This window comes from Antennarius striatus, chromosome 8 (genome assembly GCF_040054535.1).
Source record: "Antennarius striatus isolate MH-2024 chromosome 8, ASM4005453v1, whole genome shotgun sequence".
Lineage (NCBI taxonomy): Eukaryota > Metazoa > Chordata > Actinopteri > Lophiiformes > Antennariidae > Antennarius > Antennarius striatus.
Window position 1 is genome coordinate 6,048,401 of NC_090783.1, and position 22,364 is coordinate 6,070,764.

Consider the following 22,364-nt stretch of genomic DNA (forward strand, 5'->3'; position numbering starts at 1 on the left):
CACATGAACATTTCTATCGGCTTGAAAGTGTGCGACAGTTCAGCTGCATGACAAGAAAGAAAACAACGTGTATAACACCATTCAAACACATGAAAATTTACAGAACATATGGAAGGTGGAGATAAGTATGCAGCAAAGAGGGACAATTGCTGCTGTGAATATAAACCATCTTTGATACAGTATAGCTCTGGGTGAGACCTAAGAACACTATTGATTCCATACTCTCAGTGGGGGCTAAATTCCTAGAGGCATATGGAACATATTTCTCTGCCACTTGTTCAAACAGGGAACAAAACAACAAAAAGAAGGATAGAGGAATCCCGTAGATTTGAGCCGAGTCAACTCACAAGCTCTCCCATCAAATCATCATCTATCCCCTGATAATCCTCTAATGACATAATATACATTTGAGTCTAATGGTAGCAATAAAATGAAAATGCGATTTGGTTGTTTTTGTAAAAACATTTTCCCCAATAAGATCAAGTGTACATATGAACATATTTTAAGAAACTAATGTTTCAAATGTTTATATATAGTAAATTAGATAGGTCAAGATTTTTTATTTTTTTAAAATTTGTTTTTCTTTCGAAGAATGATGGCAATAATGATTAATGATGTTCAAAAGAAAGGATAAAACCATCACTTCCTATTTAACATTAGAAGAATGATCACAAGACGGTAAACGTGTAATTATTTACTGCTGTTTTTACAGCTCAATAATTTCAACTAAATTAACTGCCTGTAAGAACAGCCTGGTTTCCTCTTCTCATAACCTCTCAAGCATCTATTGCCATCTATTGATAAGGAAGTCGGAACGCCTCCATATCTGATCATTCCATCGACCGACTCACAAGCCAAAAACACGTAAACACACCGTCACACCGGTCCTGCATCAAAGAGAAGAAGAATACAGACGAGAGGTCAGGTGATCTACCGAGAAGTAAAAGAGAGAACCGATGACATAGTCAGAGTGGGACACGCTGCTGATGTGTTGCTACGAAGTAAAATCAGTGTGCATGCAGATCTCTGCCTAAGACTGGAGGATTCCACACACTCGAATGAACACACAGAAATTAGTGCACATGAATTCTGCATACACACACACCCCCAGGAATCAGGAAGGGATAATTTAATGTGCCCTTGAGCAAGCATGTAATGTGTGTGTTTTTGATTGTTAAACAGAGACCAATATAGGAGTGTGTGTGTGTGTGTGTGTGTGTGTGTGTGTGTGTGTGTGTGTGTGTGTGTGTGTGTGTGTGTGTGTGTGTGTGCGTGCGTGCGTGCTTGTGTGTGTGTGTGTGGTTTTACAGTGGGGTGTTTTCTCCCAGCCTCCCAGCTGCCTGCTGCACGGAGGTAAATGATTGCATATTTATTGTGGGGAGCAAGCAGCGTCGGCAGAAGTGTTGAAGAAGCTGCATGATTAACTGCTGGAAAGACCGGCGTACCAGCAATCATCGCCATTATTGGCCTTGTTAATCATATTTTTTAAATCTGATGAGACTTTCCTTACTCATCTCCTTTTTGTCAGCCTGACCCACTTGTCTTTTTTTTTTAACCTTCACTCAGATATTTGAACCCACTCCTATGTTGCTGTAGCAAGTAGGTGTCCTCTCTCTTCCATGTTTCCCATGGTGCAGCAGTGCACAGCCCATGGTCCCAGCATGAGCAGCAGCAAATGGAGAGAGTGAAGGTTAATTATGTTGGAAAGTCTCTTTCCTCCTCACTCCTTCCCCACTCTGTCTCCCCCGGTCCCCTCACGGCATGTGGGCCCGGCTCCACAGCTGCAGGATGGGCTCTCTGCTCCCGTCTAATCAACAAACAGTTTGCCGCTCAAAGACAGAATAGGTTAACAAACATCATCTACTTTATAAAATCCTCTAGACTCAGAAGCCTTCATCATTACAATACATTTAAATGATCATTGACAGCTTAATTGTAATGTATTGTACAGAAATTTAGAATTGTTCCAAAGTTAAATTTAACAAAAACATTTAGACGGATGTTTACAGAGATCTCAAACTGAATACTAGTTGAGCAAGAAATGTTGCAAATCGTTTATTTAAAGGTCTTTAAGTTTTTGAAAAATTCAAAGTAATAACTCCAAAACCACTAGAATAAGGCCAGCAGCTCAACAACACAATTCAAAATGACAGGAGAGATAAAGCACGACTTGTCTCAGTTTAAAAACACTCAGCCTTCCATCTTATTGACACATTATGAGTCATTTACGCAATGAACACGTACACACACACACACACACACACACACTGGCACACACGCATATGCTGACACAAACACAACGGCAAGACAAAAGATAAATATGATTAACGCAGTTGAGACAGGGACGCTATCACTCTATACCTCCTCTGCATAGCAATACATGGGCTCTTGAGAGGCCTCCCCCGTCGTTTGGGCAAAGATGAGATGGTTAAATTGGTTTGCAAGCCACATTAAATGCCAACAAAAAGGTAGAGATGAGGGAAGATGGGGCACACTAAGGATTTGCGTATGGAGGAGGAAAGATGACAGAAGTGGAATGGAGGGGAGTGGGAAGGCAGAAAGTGTGGACTTGATAAATGAAAGGATGCTTGCTTTATGTCCACTATGTAGCTTCAGGTGACTTTATTTTGAATGCTTACCCAAAATGATCACACCCTGGTCTCTTCTGCTCTTCTTAAAGCCTGGATTGTTAGATAGTTAGGATGAGTTAGAGACGACATGTGATAAAGTGATTTTTTTTCTTCCATTTATTTTATTTTTGTGTATTTTTGAAATAGTGTTTTAAGGATAAGTGTCATTTTAAATGTGAATCCATTTTATTAATATTCTAACCATGTTGTGTGAGTATTTCAAATGCCTTCAGTAACTATAGCAAAAACTACTTACTGCATGATATTTAGCATGTGTGACTTTAATATCTAAAACTGAGATAGCCATGGTAAACTTAGAGCTTATTAGCAGTGAGAAGGTGTTGTTATAGAGATGGAGACATGTTGCAAAGGACCTGACTACCTGAGCATCATCAACAGCATCCTGAGTTCAGCTTTAATTGAGAAATGATCTTTCCTTTACGCTCCCTGCAAAAACTGACCTAATATATACCAAAAATAACTTCATGCATATCCAAGACTGCGTTGAAACACTCTCACAGCCAAGTACCAACACATGTATTCGACTAGAGAGGGTCACAACACCAGAGACACTGAATCATGACTCACATGCTTGAGCCATATGCTAACACCATATGGATACAACTGTACTATGAAAGAATAAAAAAAAAAAGAACAAAGGATTCATGTAGTCCTTTTGATCGAAGCCCCACTGTATGGAAGTGGTATACTTTCTGTTTTCACTCACACATACAAACAGCACATGCTGTCACAAATTCAGTGACAGCCACAGCCAATCAATTTGCCACGCTCTTTCTCCTCCAATGCTGACGATGCTCGAGTGGACGGGCTCCTGTTTGCCTGGTTCACAGAAAAGGGTCCCTCCATTGAATGTATGTTTACCTCTTGCAGGACAATGTCGGATAGGGAAGTAAATAATTAAAGGAAAGGGACCCTTTTTGACTGCATCAACCCTGCCACTGCTGGTAAGCTCTACTATCCATTGTGACTCCATTGTCGCCCGTCCTGCCAAGGATGCCGTTTTCTTTTATTTGCTTTTTTTGTTTTTACAAAGTTTTTTACACACATGTGCCTTCCCTGCATGGAAACCCTTCACTTTAAAGGCACTAAGTGTTTTTATTGTATTATTTTTTGATGTAACTGCTAACTTGAGAGGAATGGGCTGTCTGTATGTCGCATCTGACATCGGCCATTAGTTGCTTAAGTTTCCTTTCTGTGTTACACAGTTTTGTTTTGACGTGTGTGCAGTGGGTCCCCTTGTTTTATAGCTTGGCAACCGTGAAATTGGAGTGAAAAAGCTTTGAATTAGATTTTTCAAGCCCATTTCACCTTGCATCTCTAGCATGGCTTTGTATGCTAACTGACTACGTCACTAACCATGTCTCGGCTTAAGCATGGCACTTGTTACTTATTTCATTAGCTGTAGCAGACCGTGTGATACAGTTTGTCTTGTATTTGGCAAAAAATGCCCATCTTAATTAAATCCAGGGCTACATAAAGACATGTTCAATGAGGTGCTCGATTAAGCCACCTCCAATAGGGAACAAATGCAGTAATGCTGTCAGGGCCTAGTGCTAATATGCTATCCAGTTCCCCTCGATTATCACATTACCACAGCTCGAATCAATTGATAAACTCCCATTCAATATGGTGGAGTATTTAATTGAGTCAGAGTCTATTGGATTTGAGGGCTCTGCAGTGCAGACATGCTGACAGAGATAAACACTAGCAGGATGCTCACCCTCTGTGCTATCTTAGAGTGAGGAAAACTTCTGTCTTTAGCGATGGCGTACCTTCACTGAAGGTAACAACGACTGCATATGTAATGGATTTACATGTTGAAACTCAGTAGCCTGGAACCGTTTAACAAACGAAAGATAACTAAATTATTACAAGTAGAAATGCATTTCCTGAAACTGTGTGGTTATTTTGTATTTGGGTGGTAATCCACATTCCTTATATTCTGACAGCATTCTGATGCACATCTCTGATTGTCTTCTCACATTAGGCACAGTTCCAACATCAACCTGCACCGCAAACTGCTGACGAAAGAGCTGGACGACATTGTCCTGGAACCCCAACTCACGCCACTGCCCAAGGACCTGCGCGCCGAGCTACTGGCCAAGATCTACACTGGGCACCACATGGGCTTGGACCCTACATCCGGGATAGGCATCGGAGGCGGCAGCCTTGGGCCTATTGGCCTGAACCACAGTCTTTGCTCCCCCACAGGCATCGAGTATCCCCACCACTTTCTAAATCCGAATCTTAAAAACCACCACATCAACGGCTTCTCCCGGGGCCAGCCAGAGGACTACATGGTATTGGACCTGAGCACCACATCCAGTGTTCAATCAAGCAGCAGTATCCACTCCTCACATGAGTCAGATGAGGTCAGCGACGAAGGCATCCTATTGGACGACCTGGAGGAGGAGGAAGGAGAAGAGGATGAGGAGGAGGGCAACAGTGAGGGGGAGGACTTTTCCCAGCGTGCAGGCAGGCAGGGTGAAATTGGGCATCGGGATGAGACTGGAGAACTTAGAGGAGGAAAACATGGTGAGAGGTTAGAACCGTCCTCGTCGCCATTCCTTCTCGCCTCCGCTGGGGTTAATTCCTGTGGTGGGATCCCCTGTAGTATCTGCCACAAAATGTACAGCAACAAAGGGACCCTGCGAGTGCACTACAAGACTGTGCACCTGCGCGAAATGCACAAGTGCAAAATCCCCGGTTGTAACATGGTGTTCAGCTCCGTGCGCAGCCGCAACCGACACTCTCAGAACCCAAACCTCCATAAAAACATGCCCTTCTCCACAATAATAGACTAAATTATGACTTGTTATTCATCCTGCTATGAGTCTGCCCACTCTTCCCTTTGTTCCTCATCCTTATTCCTCCTCAGATTAGCGTTTCACACCAGTCTTGGGCCATCAGATACAAGCTACATGCCTGTATGCCTCCTGCCTGTCCTCTGTAAATCATTGCAAGACATTTCTGTCCCTCTATATAATTCACCAACTCTAAATACAATTTTTTATTGTGATCTTTGACTTTCCTGTCTTTGGAAGAACAAGATGGTACTCTTGAGCATGGAGTTTGCTCTGGTTGTTTTTGTCATAAGCCCCTCCATCTTTCCTTTCAAAGGTCTCCCCACTTTGTTTCTATATGTTCATCTCCAAAGAATCTATTTGGACTCTCATTTGTGACTTTGCCTGCAGAAATAATAGTATTGATGAAGAAAAAAAAAAAGAAAATCTTCTTGTTGTATTTGTGTAATGATAGCTTTTAAACGAACCCCTTACGAAAGCATGACAGCTTCATTTGTAAATAATGTTCCAAGAGACTTTTGGTGTAAAGGAATTGTGTTGATAGTTGTTTGCTTCTTTTTTCTCTCTCTTTATGGATTTATGTTACAGTCAAGTACAATACTTCCAGCTATAGGCAAGACAGAGGTAGCATCTTACTATCTTGACTCATTTATGTTAGCTTCAAAAACACATTTTAAACTGAGTCCTTGGAAAAAAAGAGTATCATGTGGCTTGTTTTATCTACTTGTTAGATATTCAAAGGTTGTCAGCATGCTTTTTTAGGCTCCTACACTGATATCATTCTCTGTATTTCTATTGTTTCTCTTTTTGTCTGTTTTATTTTTGAGCTTTATTATACCAATTCAGTTTTTGCACTTTGCATCTATACAAGGGGATGTGTAATATTATTATAATGAGGACTTTTGCAAGTAAGTTTAGGTGTTGTTTGGGGGTCAGTGATGGCTAGAGTGCCAAGGGAAATTACAGTACTTTCAGAATATCAGTTTGTTTTTGCACTTGCTCAGTTTCAAACACAGTTTCACATTGGAAAAAAAATCTTGCCTCCTAGAACAAAACCTGAAATCTGCCCCATCACCAAATCACATTTCAAGAAATGGTTGCAAAATACTTTTACTTCAAATTTGAATACAAACTGCTGTTGTGTCACATATCTGTCCTCCTCTTTTTTAAGGAGCAATTTGTATATGGTTCAAAGTTATCATCACAATTAAAACTAAAAGCTTAGTGGGGTAGTCTGTGGAAAGCATGACATTAGTGTAATTGTCAAACAACGTTAGAAATTGAGGTTGTTCTTATAGAGGGTGTAGATTTCAATACATCTGAAAAAGATGAATAATGGTTCCTTCTACTATGACCAAAAAAGTGTTCACTTAAGAAAAACCCTGTCAGTGTTACCGTGTACTTAAATTGTGTCCCATTGGATAAATATTATGCACTTAAGTCTTAAATCTTTTCCTGTGATACATTTGGTGATGGCGTATAAGAAATATGCCACCATTGGTCGTAAAAATTTTAAACATGTCCATGACTGTCTCATGGTACATATACAGGTGTATTTCCAATTGCTGGGCAAAAATTACCAAGGGAAGGGGTATTTATTGGTGGGTGGTGTATCTTCATAGAGATGTTTTGTCCAGTGTGAGAATATTTTGTGTAAAAAAAAAAAAAAAAGGGCAAAAGATAGAGATTGTTCCTCAGTTTGGATTCTTTATCAGTGTACTAGCAGTGTCATGTATTACTGTACAAGGCGATCTTCTCTTACTTGACTGGTGCTACACACATTGGAGAAAAAAAATATGCAGTGTTATGTGGCGTGCTTTGCAGCGTTTACAACACTCTACAACCATAACAGTGTTGCGTTCCATTTGTTTCAAATTTAAGCCATTTTAAAATGTAGACATAACCTATTCTAGCAAAATATTTTAAATACAACACCTGAAGTTTTCAGTCCTCTCGTCTCAAGAGATGAACAGCAGAGAGAAAGAGACAGAAAGAGCGCGAGAGAGCTGAGGCTGATGGAAAGGTTGCGGAGGTGGAAGGCTGACAGGGGAGGAAAGGATGACAGCAACGATCATTAAAAAATGTGCTGCTTCTCTGTTACCTGGAGGCGTCCCCGTCATTCCACCTTCTTCTGTCTAATAACTCACTTGTCACTTCGTTACACTGCCGGATGCCAAGGTTGCTGACAAGACTGTGACATTGACAGAAAGAGAAAAAGAAGGAACAAGATTGTGTGCTCCGAACAATTCAATTTTAATCATTCAATTTAGCCCAACTCCATTCATCTTTTCATTTTCTTTGCACGCTGAGTTCTTATTCAGGGCCACTGATAATTCAATTCCTTTCTTTCATTCAGTTTTTCTCTTTGTCTGTCAGAACTAAGTCATTTAACAACACCCTTACCCATTGCTTCAACCCGCCACTCATTTCCCACCTCCACACCCCACAGCGCAGGTCCTACAGGGACACACACTAATAGTGTATGCTTAAGTTCACCGAATGGCCATGGCATAGGAAAAAGGGATGGGTAATTGCCTGTTTATCCCAAGTGAAGGGAAAATTGAGTACAGAAACCCCTGCCTTCTCCCAGGAGTGGGTTTCAGTGAGGCGCTTGCTGCCTCCTTCACTCCTTCAATCCCCCCGGCGCTTAATGTGTCTGGGAAAAAAAAAGAAGAAAAAAAAAGTGCTAGTCGAGGAACCCTGCTGACAGCTGTCTCTCTAACACACAACCATTCAGACGCACACAGAGGAGTGACACACACTCACATATGCTTCATACTTACAGGCCAGAAAGATGACAAGAACTAGATGACTTGTTAACTTCTGGTGATGGAAGTATCCTCAGTGCAGGAAACGATGCTCTCCACCTAGAATTAATATCATAGCTGCCACCGAGAAAGTTAGCCTAGTCTAAGCCCAAAGCTCTTATAAATCAATGTATTATTTCAATATTTGAACACATGCAACAGCTAATAAATTATTAGATATTATACATAACAGTGATTAATTAAGAGTAAAAAAGCAATCTCATAAACTGATTTGAACCCTAAAAAGCTAATTGAGCTATAGGTACCCATATAATATATCAATTTTATTTTAATACAAATGTGCTCTGCTCAGCATCCTCAGCTCCTTTGCCCTTCTTGATCTGAAAAAGAAGTTTTTCAAGTTTTCAAACTTGGCTTTTTTTTTTCATAGATTCCAACAAATTCTTTATGTCCTGTTTCTCTGCGTCTCAAGCAGCAGCTGCGGTTCATGACCTCCCCAGAAGTGTACTGAATATCATAGAAGAGATTATGTTACGAACACCCTTCTCCCACCTCCTGCGGGCTGCTTCTGAGACCTGCATTGTGCTGGTCATGCCAGCAAAGCTCAGAGCCGCATGAGGCTGGAAAGAGAGCTGAAAAAACATTCAAGCGGCCAGCAGTATAGCTGGGCAGAGAAAGGTGTAATGGCAGAAAGGCATTGAGCTTAGAAAATGGACTGGCTGCCTTGTGGCGGTCACTTAACAAGAGGGAGGAGGAGAGAGCAGGAGAACAGCAGGGCCACGACTCCCCAGGACTCATCTCCAGCTTCTCCCTGATTGCCTGCTGGAGAGCGATCAAGCACACCTCACATTTCCACCCCTTTTCCTGACACTGTCTTATCCTCTGAGAAATAACCATCAATTCCCATCTCCCTTCTGAAAAAGACCCTAATCCAATTTTTTGCCTTTTTTTTTTTTTAAGTCTCAAAGGACCTTGGTGTTTTTTACTACCGAGCGACAGGAAATTCACAGGAACACGTAGATCAGGGTTCCTCTTTGGTCCACACCACTGGAGAGAATTTTTAGCATTTGATTAAAGAACCTACAGGCATCAATTATTCAGTGATTCTGTATCGCATGGAAAGTGGGAAGGAGATTGGAAAGGATTTGAAGCTTCTGACCTGCTAATCACTGTCCGTTTTGTTCACGTTACAGAGTGAGTGGTTGAACACACAGGGTGTCAACAGAGAGGACGAGAGGGGACACGCTATGCTACTCTGTCCTGTTAAAGTAGCCCAAGAGAAAAAAATGTTTGATGGGACATTACATAGTAATATGCTGAGAGAAGATAAAATATACACATGCGTGGGTTTGTATAGATGCTGCGTCATAGATGCATTATGTTCATTAATAAAAATACCCTCATTAAATTGAACTGGAACCTGTGAAATGTCAATGATCCTAAGGAGAAAAAAATGTAAATTCATATAATGTTTTCTATTGTGCCAATTATATTTTACAGTCTTAATATAAATAAGCTTAAAGACCTGGTGAGTTTAGATTTTTATTTGCATTTAATTACTCGTGTTACTTGTGTATTCAATGCATTCATGTCCGTGTCTTAAAAAGCCTGTGTTATGGCACCGGCACTCGACAGCATTGCATGGCTTCATAGTTGCGCGACAAACAACAACACTTGGGTGTCAAAATAGTGATTTGGAAGCCTCATGAATACTGTATGTTACCTAAACAGGTGTTTCCATTTTCAGACAGGAGAAAAAAAATGGTCCTCTTTCTAAAAAGACTCTTGTTTCCTTTTTCTGTCCTTTTTTTTTTTTTTGCTTTTCTTGTATTTGTTTCTGTATCATAACTGTCTATGTTTTGGGTTGTTTCTTTTTTTTTGCATAAAATGCATAAGGGTTTTGGGATGTAAATGGAATTTTATTCATATTTTGTCCAAATACCTCTTGTAATTTGTATCAGAATTCTTGTACAATTTTTATATTAAAGATTTATCAGTCACTGGCATTTTGTTAGCACATATTATTTCTATATGAACGGTCTGGGGCTTGTAAGTCATCAATAAATGGTAAATTTTATTCAAGTTAAATGTTTTGAAATAACCTCCAATATTCTCTATATGGTAAGAAAAAAAATTAAATATAGCCCCAGAATGGTGTCAATCAAGCAATTTCAATGAGACTCTGATTTCAGTGGGTTTTGCTGGCCTCTTTAATTACCCTATGATAAAAATCACTAGGGAAAAGGCTATCTTGACCAATTAGTGGACGATTAGATTAATAGACTTATTAAAAGATGTACTGGCATGAGTAGAAGGTGCTGCTGGTCTTAGCAAATTAGTAAGATGGTCACTGAACAATGTAAGAAAGGACATACAGCAGCTTTGTCTGATTGTAAACTGAAATTAAATTACTTGTGAATGCTCTGTTAAGAAGAAGAATATATGAGAATATAGAAAATATATGTCTCTAAATGTATATAAAATAGTTTTGTACCAATTAAAAACCCACAGATTGAACAGAAATGGTGAAAAGGTGAAACTGACGACAGAAACTGACAGTGGACACAAATATGTGGAGTCGTTTGTGCAAAAAGCAACCGGTGCTGACATCATTTGCTGTGTCTTGGGGTCAAATTACAAATTGATATGAGCTCCAGCAGCGATGTCATGTTTGCTCTGGTAACCAACAGGAACATAATGCCTCCTCCCTCCCCTCTGTGAAGTGAAGGAGTGACACGGGCCGCACTGTCCTTGAATTAGACACCGCTGCTTTGTCGCACGTCAGTTCCTTGATCCACTGTCACTGCTGATAACTGCACTACACACACACAGGCGCGTGCACGAACACACACGTGCGGAATTATAGCAATGGGAGGTATTGATTATATGCAGGAATGGTAAAAGACACCAACTCCTTTATACAGATACCCCTGCCGACTCAACCACTTTAAACACACATAACCACATGCACACAAACACACACACAGTCCATTCCATTATGGAGATGCTGGACGCTGCCCTCCACTAGACTGACTTCCCCCCTGCATAAATGAGCATCTTCCTAACGGCGGTAGGCCATTGATTGGCCTGACAAACAAACTGGCCCTTCGCTGACCTTTGAGAAGCAGAGCTTTTTGCTGTCAGAAAATACATACATAGAGACAAACAGCCGGAGAAACAGACAGCCAGAGCCAGCTTTGTTGTGTCTGCCCTGGAAGAGGGTGCTGCCAGGGGTAGAGAGGCTGACAGGGCAAAGATGTCCATCAGCACTTCAATGTTTAAGTTAAAATGTTTGGTTTGTGAATGAAGTTTCCAAAGCAGCTGAGGAACATCGGGTTTACCGTGCAATAAGCTTTCAGATTATTATAGTTATTTGAGTTAAGTAAACGTACAGATCAGAATATTGAGGGAAAAATCTGCAAATCGCTGCCGTACATTCACCTGAATATTTACAAGTGCAATGGAGAAATTAATCCGACACATCTCTCTTTTCCAGCCACAGATGTCAGCAAAACTCAAGAGGTTGAAAGGGGTTGCAAGACAAAAATCCTAAAATTCAAATGAGTGGCAATAGTGCCTGCAAAGTGTTTCAGCAGCAAGTAGCATGTACCTCTAGCGGTTTTGCATGTCTTCTGACCGTGGAGAGAAACCAGTGCTGTCAGATGGAACCATTTCCAATGCAAATCTAACAAATGCTGGGGTTAAAAAGGATCTAGCAGAAGGTGACAATGAGCTGAGACATCAGATGACACAGCTGCAGCTGAGGCATAGTCAGTGAGTCTAACAAACTAATCAGCCCTTCGTTAAATTAAATTTGCATTTATAAATCTGCGTTGCTACGATGCAGATACATAAATATATTAAAAGATTCAAAAGTGAGGAATCAGAATCATTTATTTTGCAGCTGCGTAGAATGTGTGTAGCATTGTGCAGAACGTGTGTATCAGTGCGTAGAATGTGTGTTGCAGTGTGTGGAATGGGGATGAAGTCATGAAATTTCAGGTAGCACTGAATGCATTTTGATACTAGCAAAATCTAGAAAAAGCAATGAAGATGTACTGTGGGTAAAAAATTATAGTCTTACATGAAAGTCACCTTAAATGTATACAGAACAATTGTGTGGAGTTAAACTGATGGATCGGCAGCACATTGCGCTCCTCTCTCACTCTCGTTTAAAAACAGCCTAGCTCACCCAGCAGTCAATTTTATAATAATTTAATAGTATTTAATTTAATATCAAGAATTAATAATGTATCAGTGGGTTCTGAGTTTCTGTCCCTGTTTAACAAGTAGCTAATTTTACAGTTGGGCAAAGAGGCAAAGCAAAGACATCTTTGACATTTTAAGTTCATGAAACTAAATTCAAACTACTTCATAGTTTGGTGAATAATATCCATGCAGAAATACCAGAGGCCAAACAGCTGACCTGTTACAACAATGTCATTCTTTTTGCAACCGTACCTGAATTTTAAAAAAAAGAAGGTATTTCTGATTGTGAAAATTGTCCTGTTAATACATTTATATTAAATTTAAGCACATGCATACACCATTGAGCCACTGCATCGAGGTCAGAAATCAATTTCCATTGAGCACTAACTGATAGTAATTGCATTCTATAATTGGAAAGTAAATTAGACAGAACTTAGAAGGAAAGAGGAGGAAAGACTGTATATCTCATTCTTTATTGCAGATCTTAGAAATTGAAATTTACATATTCAACGTAACGATGAACAGAGGTATTTCTTTCAATTTTCAGAAGGGTGCATTACTCTATTATACTAAAAGAGACTGGAAAACTGTCAGCCAAAGCACAATGTAAACGAATTGCTGAGGGAATGAAATTAAATGAAATAGATGATGACTTTTGAATTCTTATAAAAAGTCGTCCGTGGCAACACGAGCCTCAGCTTGGATGGACCACATGCACGTGTACGACTTTTTACTGGGCGTTATTGATTTGGTTCTACACCAGTGAGGGCTGCAGTGCTGGCGAATGCTATTGACGAGCCATCAGTCTTGTCCAGAAGTGTGGAGGCATGCAGCTCTTTTTCCAAGACCAACCAAGGAAAGAGAGAGGAAGGGGAGACGGAAAAAAAAAAACATCAATGGGCAGTGATGGAGAATGGGGAGGAGGGCAAAGATGCAAGCACAGCAGACAGACGCAGACCCCTGTCCATGGTTTGGGAACACTAAATTAGAAAAAAGACAAAAGGGATGTGAGAGGGAAAAACTGTAAACAGCCGTATCGATCCAACTAGTGTTGGGCAAATCAAACCATTACAGCCAGAGTCTCATGCCACTGGGTTGTGGGAAATCACATGAATATCTACACACTTCGCTAGTAAAGACAAAAAGTTTGCACTGGTTCATTCTGAATAAGCTCTCTTTTTAGAATAGCTGGTCTCTTCAGTCTGCATCACCTGCTAAATAACCAGGTGGGAGTACGGAAGAACAGGAAGGGGTTAACTCAGAAGAGGGTGGAAGGGAGGTTGAAAAAAAAAAAAGCCCTCTGGCAACCCAGGGACAGAGGGAACGCTGAACTCATCACAAACCCCTCTCCTGGCGTCCGCCAGCACATAATGACCCCAACAAGACGGGAATCCCTTTTAATTAAAGTGAAGGGAGATCAGTTAAGCAGATGGTTGCCGACAAATATTAGGGGAAATAGAATGTTTAATGGTCTGTGCACTTATCGCAGGCTATTTTCCACACCCAGCCCCAAACTGATAAACAGGACAGAGCCTTGTTAATCAACCTTACAACCTTTAAAGCCCAAGATAAGAGCATAATTCGGGATCTTTGTAAATTAGCTTGAGATGTGGCTAAGACTCTGGCCCCTTGCGTACGCAGGGCCAGACTATCAAGGTGGGAAATGAATTTCTATCAGTGTAATAGCCTTGTGCCATGGTGAAGAAGTTTGGGGGGAAAACACTTTCTTTTTTTTTTCCAGGGGATAAAGATATTTTCCTGTATTTTCCTGAGTTTTTATTCTCCTTGTGGTTTGACCCTCTTGCCACCACCCTACTGCGCTCTTATCAGTGACACAAGAGAGTCACCCGCCTCTGCGGAAATAATCTAAACAGAGAGGCGGGGAATCTGCAGCCCGAGCGGTGGCCTGTGTGAGAAGGTTAACGGGCCCTCACCCCTCCGAGTCAGGCACAGGTGGGGGCAGCCTGTGTTTATTTTACAGATGATGGATTGGAGAGGAAGGGTTTATCGACAACAGTAGCAGTCTTCTAAGAACAGGACCAAGTACACTTTTGCTATAAAAAGCCTTATATTTGATTAGTTCATCTTTAAATAACATACAGCAGCTATTTTAAAAATTCATGTGACTACAGGCACGCTATCATCGTTTTTGTTATCGTAACTAATTCCATCAGCATACATTAAAGCATCATGGGATAGCAGGCTACCGCTCTAAAGCAAAATCTCTGCAGCCGTGTTACCTTTTTACATTTACAAATATGGTTAAGTCAAACTAAATCAAGCAGTATTTCACAAATGTACTATGACACCTATATAGTGTTTATAACAACACATGAAAAAGTTTTTGTCTATATTTAAGATTTAGATATTGTGATAACTGACAGTCAATTCATCTTCAGTGACTGTAGCTCCCTACCAATGCAAATTACCTGCTCTTTTACCTTTTAAACCTTTTTCCATTTTACACACAGTGGCATAATAATGATAATAATAATAATAATAATAATAATAATAATAATAATAATAATAATAATAATAATAATAATAATAATAATAATAATAATAATAATAATAATAATAATAATAATAATAATAATAATAATAATAATAATAATAATAATAATAATAATAATACAGCTTCCTCCCAACTCCAAAAGCATTCGCTTCAGGTTTATTGGCCGGTCCCAAATTACCCGTAGGAGTGAGTGTGTGTGTGCGTTGTTGTATGTCTTTGTGTGTAGCTTCGTGGCGCACTGGCATCGTGCCCGTGGTGTCCCCCGCCTTACGCCCTATGCCAGCTGTGATAGGCTCCAGCTCCCTGCGACCCGCTAGAGCGGATACAGCGGCAGAAAATGGATGGATAATAATAATAATAACAATAATAATAATAAAGGGTCCAGGGTTTTGTGTTCCTTCCTCCCCCCATGACTATATTTTTTATTTCATGACACACAACATCATAATATTTAATTTAGGCAGCATTCAAAGGGTTCTGTTTTTATAGCTTCTTTAACACTTAGGCTTTGTTGCTTTTGCGAGCTCTGCTATTTCCTTCCAAACCTCTTGGAAAGGGGACACTGGGATTGAAGGTAATTATATTGAGAAAAGACATTTATCAGTGCTTAAGGTCTGGGACCTTAAATGGTCTTGCTGACAATTTTCTCGTACAGTAAGCCACTGTCGAGCTGGCAGGTTCTGTTTCGAGCCCCGACGCTGGACTTGAAGGCTCAGAGTGCTGCCATATGTCGGACCTCACTGGTGCCAGCAGCAAATGTGCTGAACAACACATCTCAAACCATAAACTCTGTGCCTTGGCAGTGGATGCATGCGTGGGCTATTTGCAGGAGTACACAAAGAAAACGTATGTTAGGGTATGTCTGTCCACGTTTCTGGCCACCTGGCTGTCCGTCTGACCAGCGTCGGATCAAGAACAGATTTCATCTCTCTGTTTCTGCAACACACGCACACATATGCATGCTCTTATTAGTCTGAATATCCGTGGAGAGCATCCCAGATTGCAATGGGTCACACCTGGTTATGCCTCTTCCCTGTCTCCCCTCTCGCTCTGCTCCCTGGTTCCCACACCGGCGGCATCTGGAACCTATTAGAGGCAGAGTCACACCGAGCCATAAAACCCTCAAAGGCTCACAAACGCACTAGGGCTAGAACGTCAAATGATGTTGGCCCAACAGGCTGCCAACAGACACAATGCATCTTGAAACTGAACAAACCCCAGTGCTCATTTTTTATCCGGTCTGTCTCTCGATGTGTCTCTCGTTCTCTCTCCATTTCTGTCTTTCTCTCTCCCTTCGTCCGGGACACACACACATACCCATATATGTCTATACCACCTAAGAATACAGGGAGAAATTTTACATTTTTACCCCTAGATGGAGGTGGTACTGATGCTGTGGGTGCTGCAGTAAATGCAAGTTAGGTGACAGATATAATGGTGGGGTGAGAGATACCGTTGAGGCTGGAAAATTACCGTTAATGTAGAAACATGACAATCAAAGTCATCCATTTGGGTGTGTGATGTGATCTATCCTGAGAACCCTTGGGTCAAAGCTGAACAAAAATTAAGACACGGCTAAAGTCAATTTTCAATATCTACTATGGAAGCTGGGAACCAGTGCAGTACGCTTGTATGGTCAAATTTGAGCAATGCAGCGGTGATTAAAATGGCAAAAAATACTTGAAAGGATGACTGTTGCAAAAACAAATTCCCCGCAAATAAGAAATTACATGAAGCCAGAGTATGTTTTGTATAGTTTTTCTGGCAGGCTCTCTTACATGCTTTATATATTGCTTTCTTTTTCATAGCAATTTCTCCCCTTTTTCATTAAAAAAATGTTGGCCAGAGTTAAGCAAAGAAATCTTGCGCTGGAGCCATTTCAAACCAGCGTTTTATTGCTAACAAATGCTGCCTTTGATACTGACTACAATAGGTGATATACTTCACCGTTTGTTTGCGGTGGAGGTGAAAATGACTTTAGGTCGTGGAAGGAGAAAGCTCTTGTAACACAATGCAGCAACAACGCGCATGAAAAAAAATGGCATCCTTTAAAGGAGTCAACCACGTTTTTCCATTCATTAGAGGGACTCAGAAGTGAGTGTCTGAAACTTAAGATCGGGAGAACTGACAGAGACAAGATTGCGGTGCACACTTTCTCCTCCAAGAACACCACGACTCAAGGTAACATATCCACATCTTATTAGTCTGTGGTGCGCTGACCAATTGAATGCAGACAGGCCGAGGTATTGAGCAGTATGGATGTTGATCATGTTGCCCGTCATATAAAATACATTGGGAGATAAATACAGCCCTGTCAGATTCAATTTCACCTCATGATTATGGCCGCAACAGTTTTATTATTAAGGGGGGAAAAAAGGTGGATTTCACGAGAGAGGCTGCTTAAGTGTTTCGCCAAGCTCAAGTCCTGTGGACTCCGGTGAGAGGTGGTGCAAATTCTTACATCTTCCTTGTCAGACCCCAGGGCATTGTCTAAATTAAGTGGGACGAGTGGATTGTTAGGGGAATGACCCTTTCCCTATTCACCCTCTTCTTTTTCCACACGCACACCCACACTCAATCACAAATACACACACTGAACATCAACTGCTAAGCCCCTATAAAGCTGATAAGCCAGCCCGGTGGCTGATGCGGCCAATCTGCACAGAGAACAACGCCATCGGTATCAGGCAGCTGCAAAACTCTCGTCAAGCGGGACACCAAAGTGCTCTGAAGGGCCGCGCTCACACCCCTGAAAAGCTGGGTGATGTCATTATTGAAGTCTTTGGCGTGCTATCCGAGGAGTAAGTTACCATTGACAGGTTCAGATCCTGGCAGGCTTACCCATGAGGATTCATGACTTTGAAGCTATTGGCCTTAAGCTGCAAATTATTCTTTTCAGGCTCTGTCTGCTCTACCTACAGCTTTAATCCACACCCTCCTTCTCGTCAGTCCACAAGAGCTCCACCAGGCTTCACCCACTAGCCTGCAAACACACTCACACACGGACACACACACCTACACACACACATATATATGTATTATAGATAGAGGTTGAGAGATACAGACGTGCAGTAGTAGAGAGAGACCAAAGAAAAACATACGCTCACCCACTTTCCTAGAAACATACTTTATTGAATAGCCTCATTGCCCCCGTCTCACTGTAGTACAGTTAATAACACCAGCAGGGCAGAGCAGTAACAGGCTCCAGCCACACCAACACAGATCCTCTTAGGCCCAGCCCATCCATTCCTCACTCCCTTCATCAGCACTTAGTGGACATCTGTGCAGTGCCAGCCCTCTCCATATGCCACGGCGGTCAGAAGACAAACGACTATGTCAGGGCAGTGGCACGCCTGCATGTCTGATGCCACGTAGGGTTGCAGGTTGGGTGTGACGGACGGAGACAGGAAGAAGGCCGACGCAGGTCAGGAGTGGGCCGGGTGTGCAAAGCTGCACCATGCAATGAGAAAGGGAGCAGAAAGTTTCCTGAGCTGTCGAAGCATGAAATACCAAAAACTAAGTAATGGCTCGTGTGGTTAATGCAGCCAAAGAAAAACACTGTTGTTACGGTAGGAAGGTTCTGCATGTTCGGTCTGATTAACCGCGCTTACGTATTACATCGCTGCTCGCTGACCACCTCCAAAAGATGATCACCTTTCAATGAATTTTCTTTTGAGCAACTGTAGTTTTCCTTCACTTTGTAATGGTGTTAAATAAATGTGCCGACTGCTCAGACATTTTTTATATCTGCCTGTGCTGGGTGGGGTCACAAGGGGCTGGGGTCTGTTCCACTATGCTCTGGGCAGCACCTTGTTTCCATCAATTATACCGCAATTGATAAAATGGACTATCACAGACAGAAGTAAATTAAGAATAACAAAGTGAAGGTTGTAATTTATCATGGCTAATTATTTATTTTATGAAGTTTCCTTGCTGTACTTGGAATAATGAGGGTTAGTTAACAACATTTTTTTCATACAACCTGACTGCATGTATGTATGGGAATTAAAATATATTATAAATTTCTCTTCTTCTTTCACAGTTGTGACCCAGATGCATATTAATTGTGGTATGTATTGTTTGTCCTGCAGGTGGAAAAGCATTACACTCCTGACAACATAGTATACGTATGTTATATATGTTTGATCCAAACTATTTCATCCAAATACAGTGCAATGAAACTCATTGTCCCAAAATCGTTGGTGGTTGTTGTTACCATAGAACAATTGGGAGAACAGCCTCCTCTGGGAACAGATGCAGTCTGGTTCATGCAGGTTTTAATTTGGATTCTCACCAAACTGCATAAAATAATGCCTGATTTTCTTCAACAAGGTTGACACGTCCTGTGAAATTAAATAAAAACAAAAACACTGGTGGACTCCATTCGGGCCCAAAGCCCACTTTCCCCACAAAGTTTCATGGCAGAAAATCCAACTAACGAATGGACAAGGGTGAAAACATGATCTCCACGGTGGAGGCAATAATTTATCCTCGGCAAAAAGCAGAGGCCACAAATCATTCCCAATAGTGAATTATTTTTCCAATTCTGTGTAAATTGATTCTGAAAACCAACAAGTCTGCGTTGAAAGTAGGAAATCACTGTTGAGTCATTAGGTGCGGAGCTGTACCAGCGATGCGAGGCATTGAACGCCACCGCGCCGGCAACACTGCCGGTATGTTTCTTTTCACCATCGCAATGTGATTTTACAGGTAAGCTTTCCTTCGAGCGGTGAGGTGGAACTGTCAACACCAGATGACATTTGGTAGTCTACGTTAGATCACATGCACTGGTCAGCATACTTTTACGATAAATCATAAAAGCTGTCTGAATGATTTCATACTGCAAGGAATGGTCAGCCTTCTTTCCACTGCAAAGTGAAGGTGATGAAATGAATGTGACTGAAAGGTGACTATAATAACTCAGGAACACATAAGGTTGAGCTTGTCATGCTTGAAACCCAAGGCTTTAGTGTAATGCTATGACTCATGTATCACCCTCATGCATGTGCTCCAAAAACAAAAATCTGTGTCCAGTTCAGGCTGAAGAGTAGGGGGGTGGGTGGTGGTGGTGGTGGTGGTGGGTGGGGGTGGGGGGGGGTTTGGGGGATGAGAGATGAGAGAAGGTGTGTGCAGCAAAGTAGGGGAGGAATAGCAGCATTCCCTGGGTAACGGGCTCTGGCAAAGGAACTGAGAGGTGTTTTGGCTTGTGTTTCATTCGGGGAGAGTGCAGCGTCTCCCAGAAGGAGGCTATAAAAAGACAAAGGAGGCAGGAGGCCATGTGGAGAGACTGTTGAAAGGGAGCAAACACCCACTCCATAATCCCACTACTGCCACCATCACCATCACTGGGGAAAGAAAAAGAAATGCACACTGAGATTGAGATCATACATACAGCCATGCTAAATTCCTGTTACAAAACTCAGAGAGAGACACGCACATTCACACAAATACAAAAAAATGAAGGTTACATGGTTTTGGGTCCGGCAGTATCTTTCTTTTTTTTAAATTTAAAAACAGCATCAAAATCAGATGAATAAGACTGAAAGCCACAGCTGACACCTACCAGTCCAAGGTGATGGAGAGTTTTAGGCGCTGCAGTGTTAAATTAATGTAGTCACATGTGCCCACAGCTGGAACTGAGCAGCCATTAGGGCTGGTTACATATGTAAAAGATGAAAATAGAGATCAATATCTCAAAGGGGAACTGGATATATGATTACACACAATAGTCTCAAGAGGCTTAACACAAACAAACACACACAAACACACACACAAAGGGAAACAAAGCCATAATGCCTCAAGTCACAAATAACGGTTCAATAAACAAACACGGAAAAAAAACATTAAATTCATGCAGAATACAGAGGGAGTGTTGAACATACTTTCCTCTTGCCTATCCCAAAATATCTGAACCATGAGGTAAAGTTGGTCGTCTTTTGTGAACAACAGGCATGAAAGACTTTAACTCTGAATTCCTGACACAAGACAAATCAAAATCAAATGAACCCTATAAGCTCTGTTCCCTGTTTTTGTTTTACTCCTGTCTTGGCCATAGTGGGCAACACAATCCATCAAAAATACGGAATCTCGATTGATTGAAGGGAACAAGATATGAGAAACAGAGAGAGAGAGAAAAGACAAAGACACGAAGGAGAGGATGTGCCACATCCAATTCTGAATATTTACATGAAAAATGTGCTGTGGAGTTCTTTACCCTAGCAGGTCCATAGGAATGCAACGCTCTGGCCCTGTGCCTGAGTAAATGTGTTCCCTATGTGTGGGCTCTCCATCCCCTCTGTGTGCTGTCTTCACCAAAAAGGGGTGAAACTGGGCAAGGTGCAAGAGTAAAAGTGCCTCTGGTTAAAGACCTTTTTATTTTTTTCCAACCTGACACATATGGTCGGGAGGAGTTAGAGAAAAAGCGAGAGAGAGAGAGAGAGAGAGAGAGAGAGAGAGAGAGAGACAGAGAGAGAGAAAGTGAGAAAGTGAGAAAGAGAGAAGAGATGGGATGGGGTGGGGTGAAACAGAAAAGCCATAGCTCTGTGGTTGAACCTGAGTGTGGGAGGTCCACATCCTCCCCCACTTGCAACATCCCAAATGGCTGGGGGGTGAGCGTTGGGGGTTGGATGGGTGTTCATGACCTGGCACTGCTCTGCCCTCCGGCTCATTGTTCTAGGCCCAAGAATTCCTTTATTAGCTCATTAGAGTGTGGTTGTTAACAATCAAATTGGAGCGTCTAGTGCTAACAAAGGCCAGCGTCGAGCTGTACAGCAGGTTCTGCCCTCCTGGTGTCGGTCGCATGGACTATGTGGTCAAGCTGTTAGCCATTACAAGCATGCACACCTTTCTACATCTGGTATTCTGCAGCTATAACACAGAAAACCAATTACATGTTGTTGTTCTTTTTGACATACAATGTTTTTTTCATAATCAGATAATTGCTCTATTCTTCAAACTTCCCCCCCAATTCCTGATTTTTTCATTCTGTGAACATGTTGCTGCTGAAATACCATGCCACAACTGCTCCATCAAAAGATATCCAGAAGTAGGGAAGGAGGATTTGTATATAAAAATGTATATGTGTAAGTTAGATGTATTCAATAGTATGCCTTTTAGTGCAGAATTCAAGAACTACAATGGAATTAATGATCGCTGTAAAGGGGGGGAAAATGCTGGAAATTGTGAACTCAAGAAAGACTGCATATGGGAGGAGATTTCCTGAAACATGTTCTCTATGACAAGAATCTGTCAGTTTCTAAATACTTGCATGTGAAAATGGCCACAAATTATGCTGAATGTGTCAAAACCTTGATGAAGGGAGGAAATCTCCTGATTGAGTCATGTGGTTGCATATTATCCCGAAAATCAAGCGGCATGTGCTCCACACTCACATCTGCACTGCACTCCAATCTACAGT

The 22,364-nt window shown here is 41.4% G+C and overlaps 1 protein-coding gene and 1 long non-coding RNA gene across 6 annotated transcripts in view; one reads left to right on the plus strand and one right to left on the minus strand.

Annotated features, from left to right (window-relative positions):
* Window positions 1–10,229, plus strand: part of bnc2 (basonuclin zinc finger protein 2) — a 151,661-nt gene extending 141,432 nt beyond the window's left edge. For 4 of the 5 annotated variants that reach the window (XM_068321581.1, XM_068321583.1, XM_068321582.1 and 1 more), the window contains one exon: window positions 4,639–10,229. In XM_068321581.1, coding sequence (XP_068177682.1) covers window positions 4,639–5,455 — 817 coding nt within the window. In that variant the 3' untranslated portion in view covers window positions 5,456–10,229. Of the gene's footprint in view, window positions 1–3,521; window positions 3,596–4,638 lie in introns of all 5 variants that reach the window. The other variant, XM_068321585.1, reaches the window with a different exon arrangement.
* A 9,817-nt stretch (window positions 10,230–20,046) lies between these two features.
* LOC137599675 (uncharacterized) lies at window positions 20,047–21,252 on the minus strand. The gene is made up of 3 exons (XR_011036846.1): window positions 21,162–21,252; window positions 20,511–20,600; window positions 20,047–20,292 (listed from the first exon to the last, which is right to left on the minus strand). It is a non-coding gene; the product is annotated as an uncharacterized lncRNA (long non-coding RNA).
* Window positions 21,253–22,364: the final 1,112 nt, after the last annotated feature.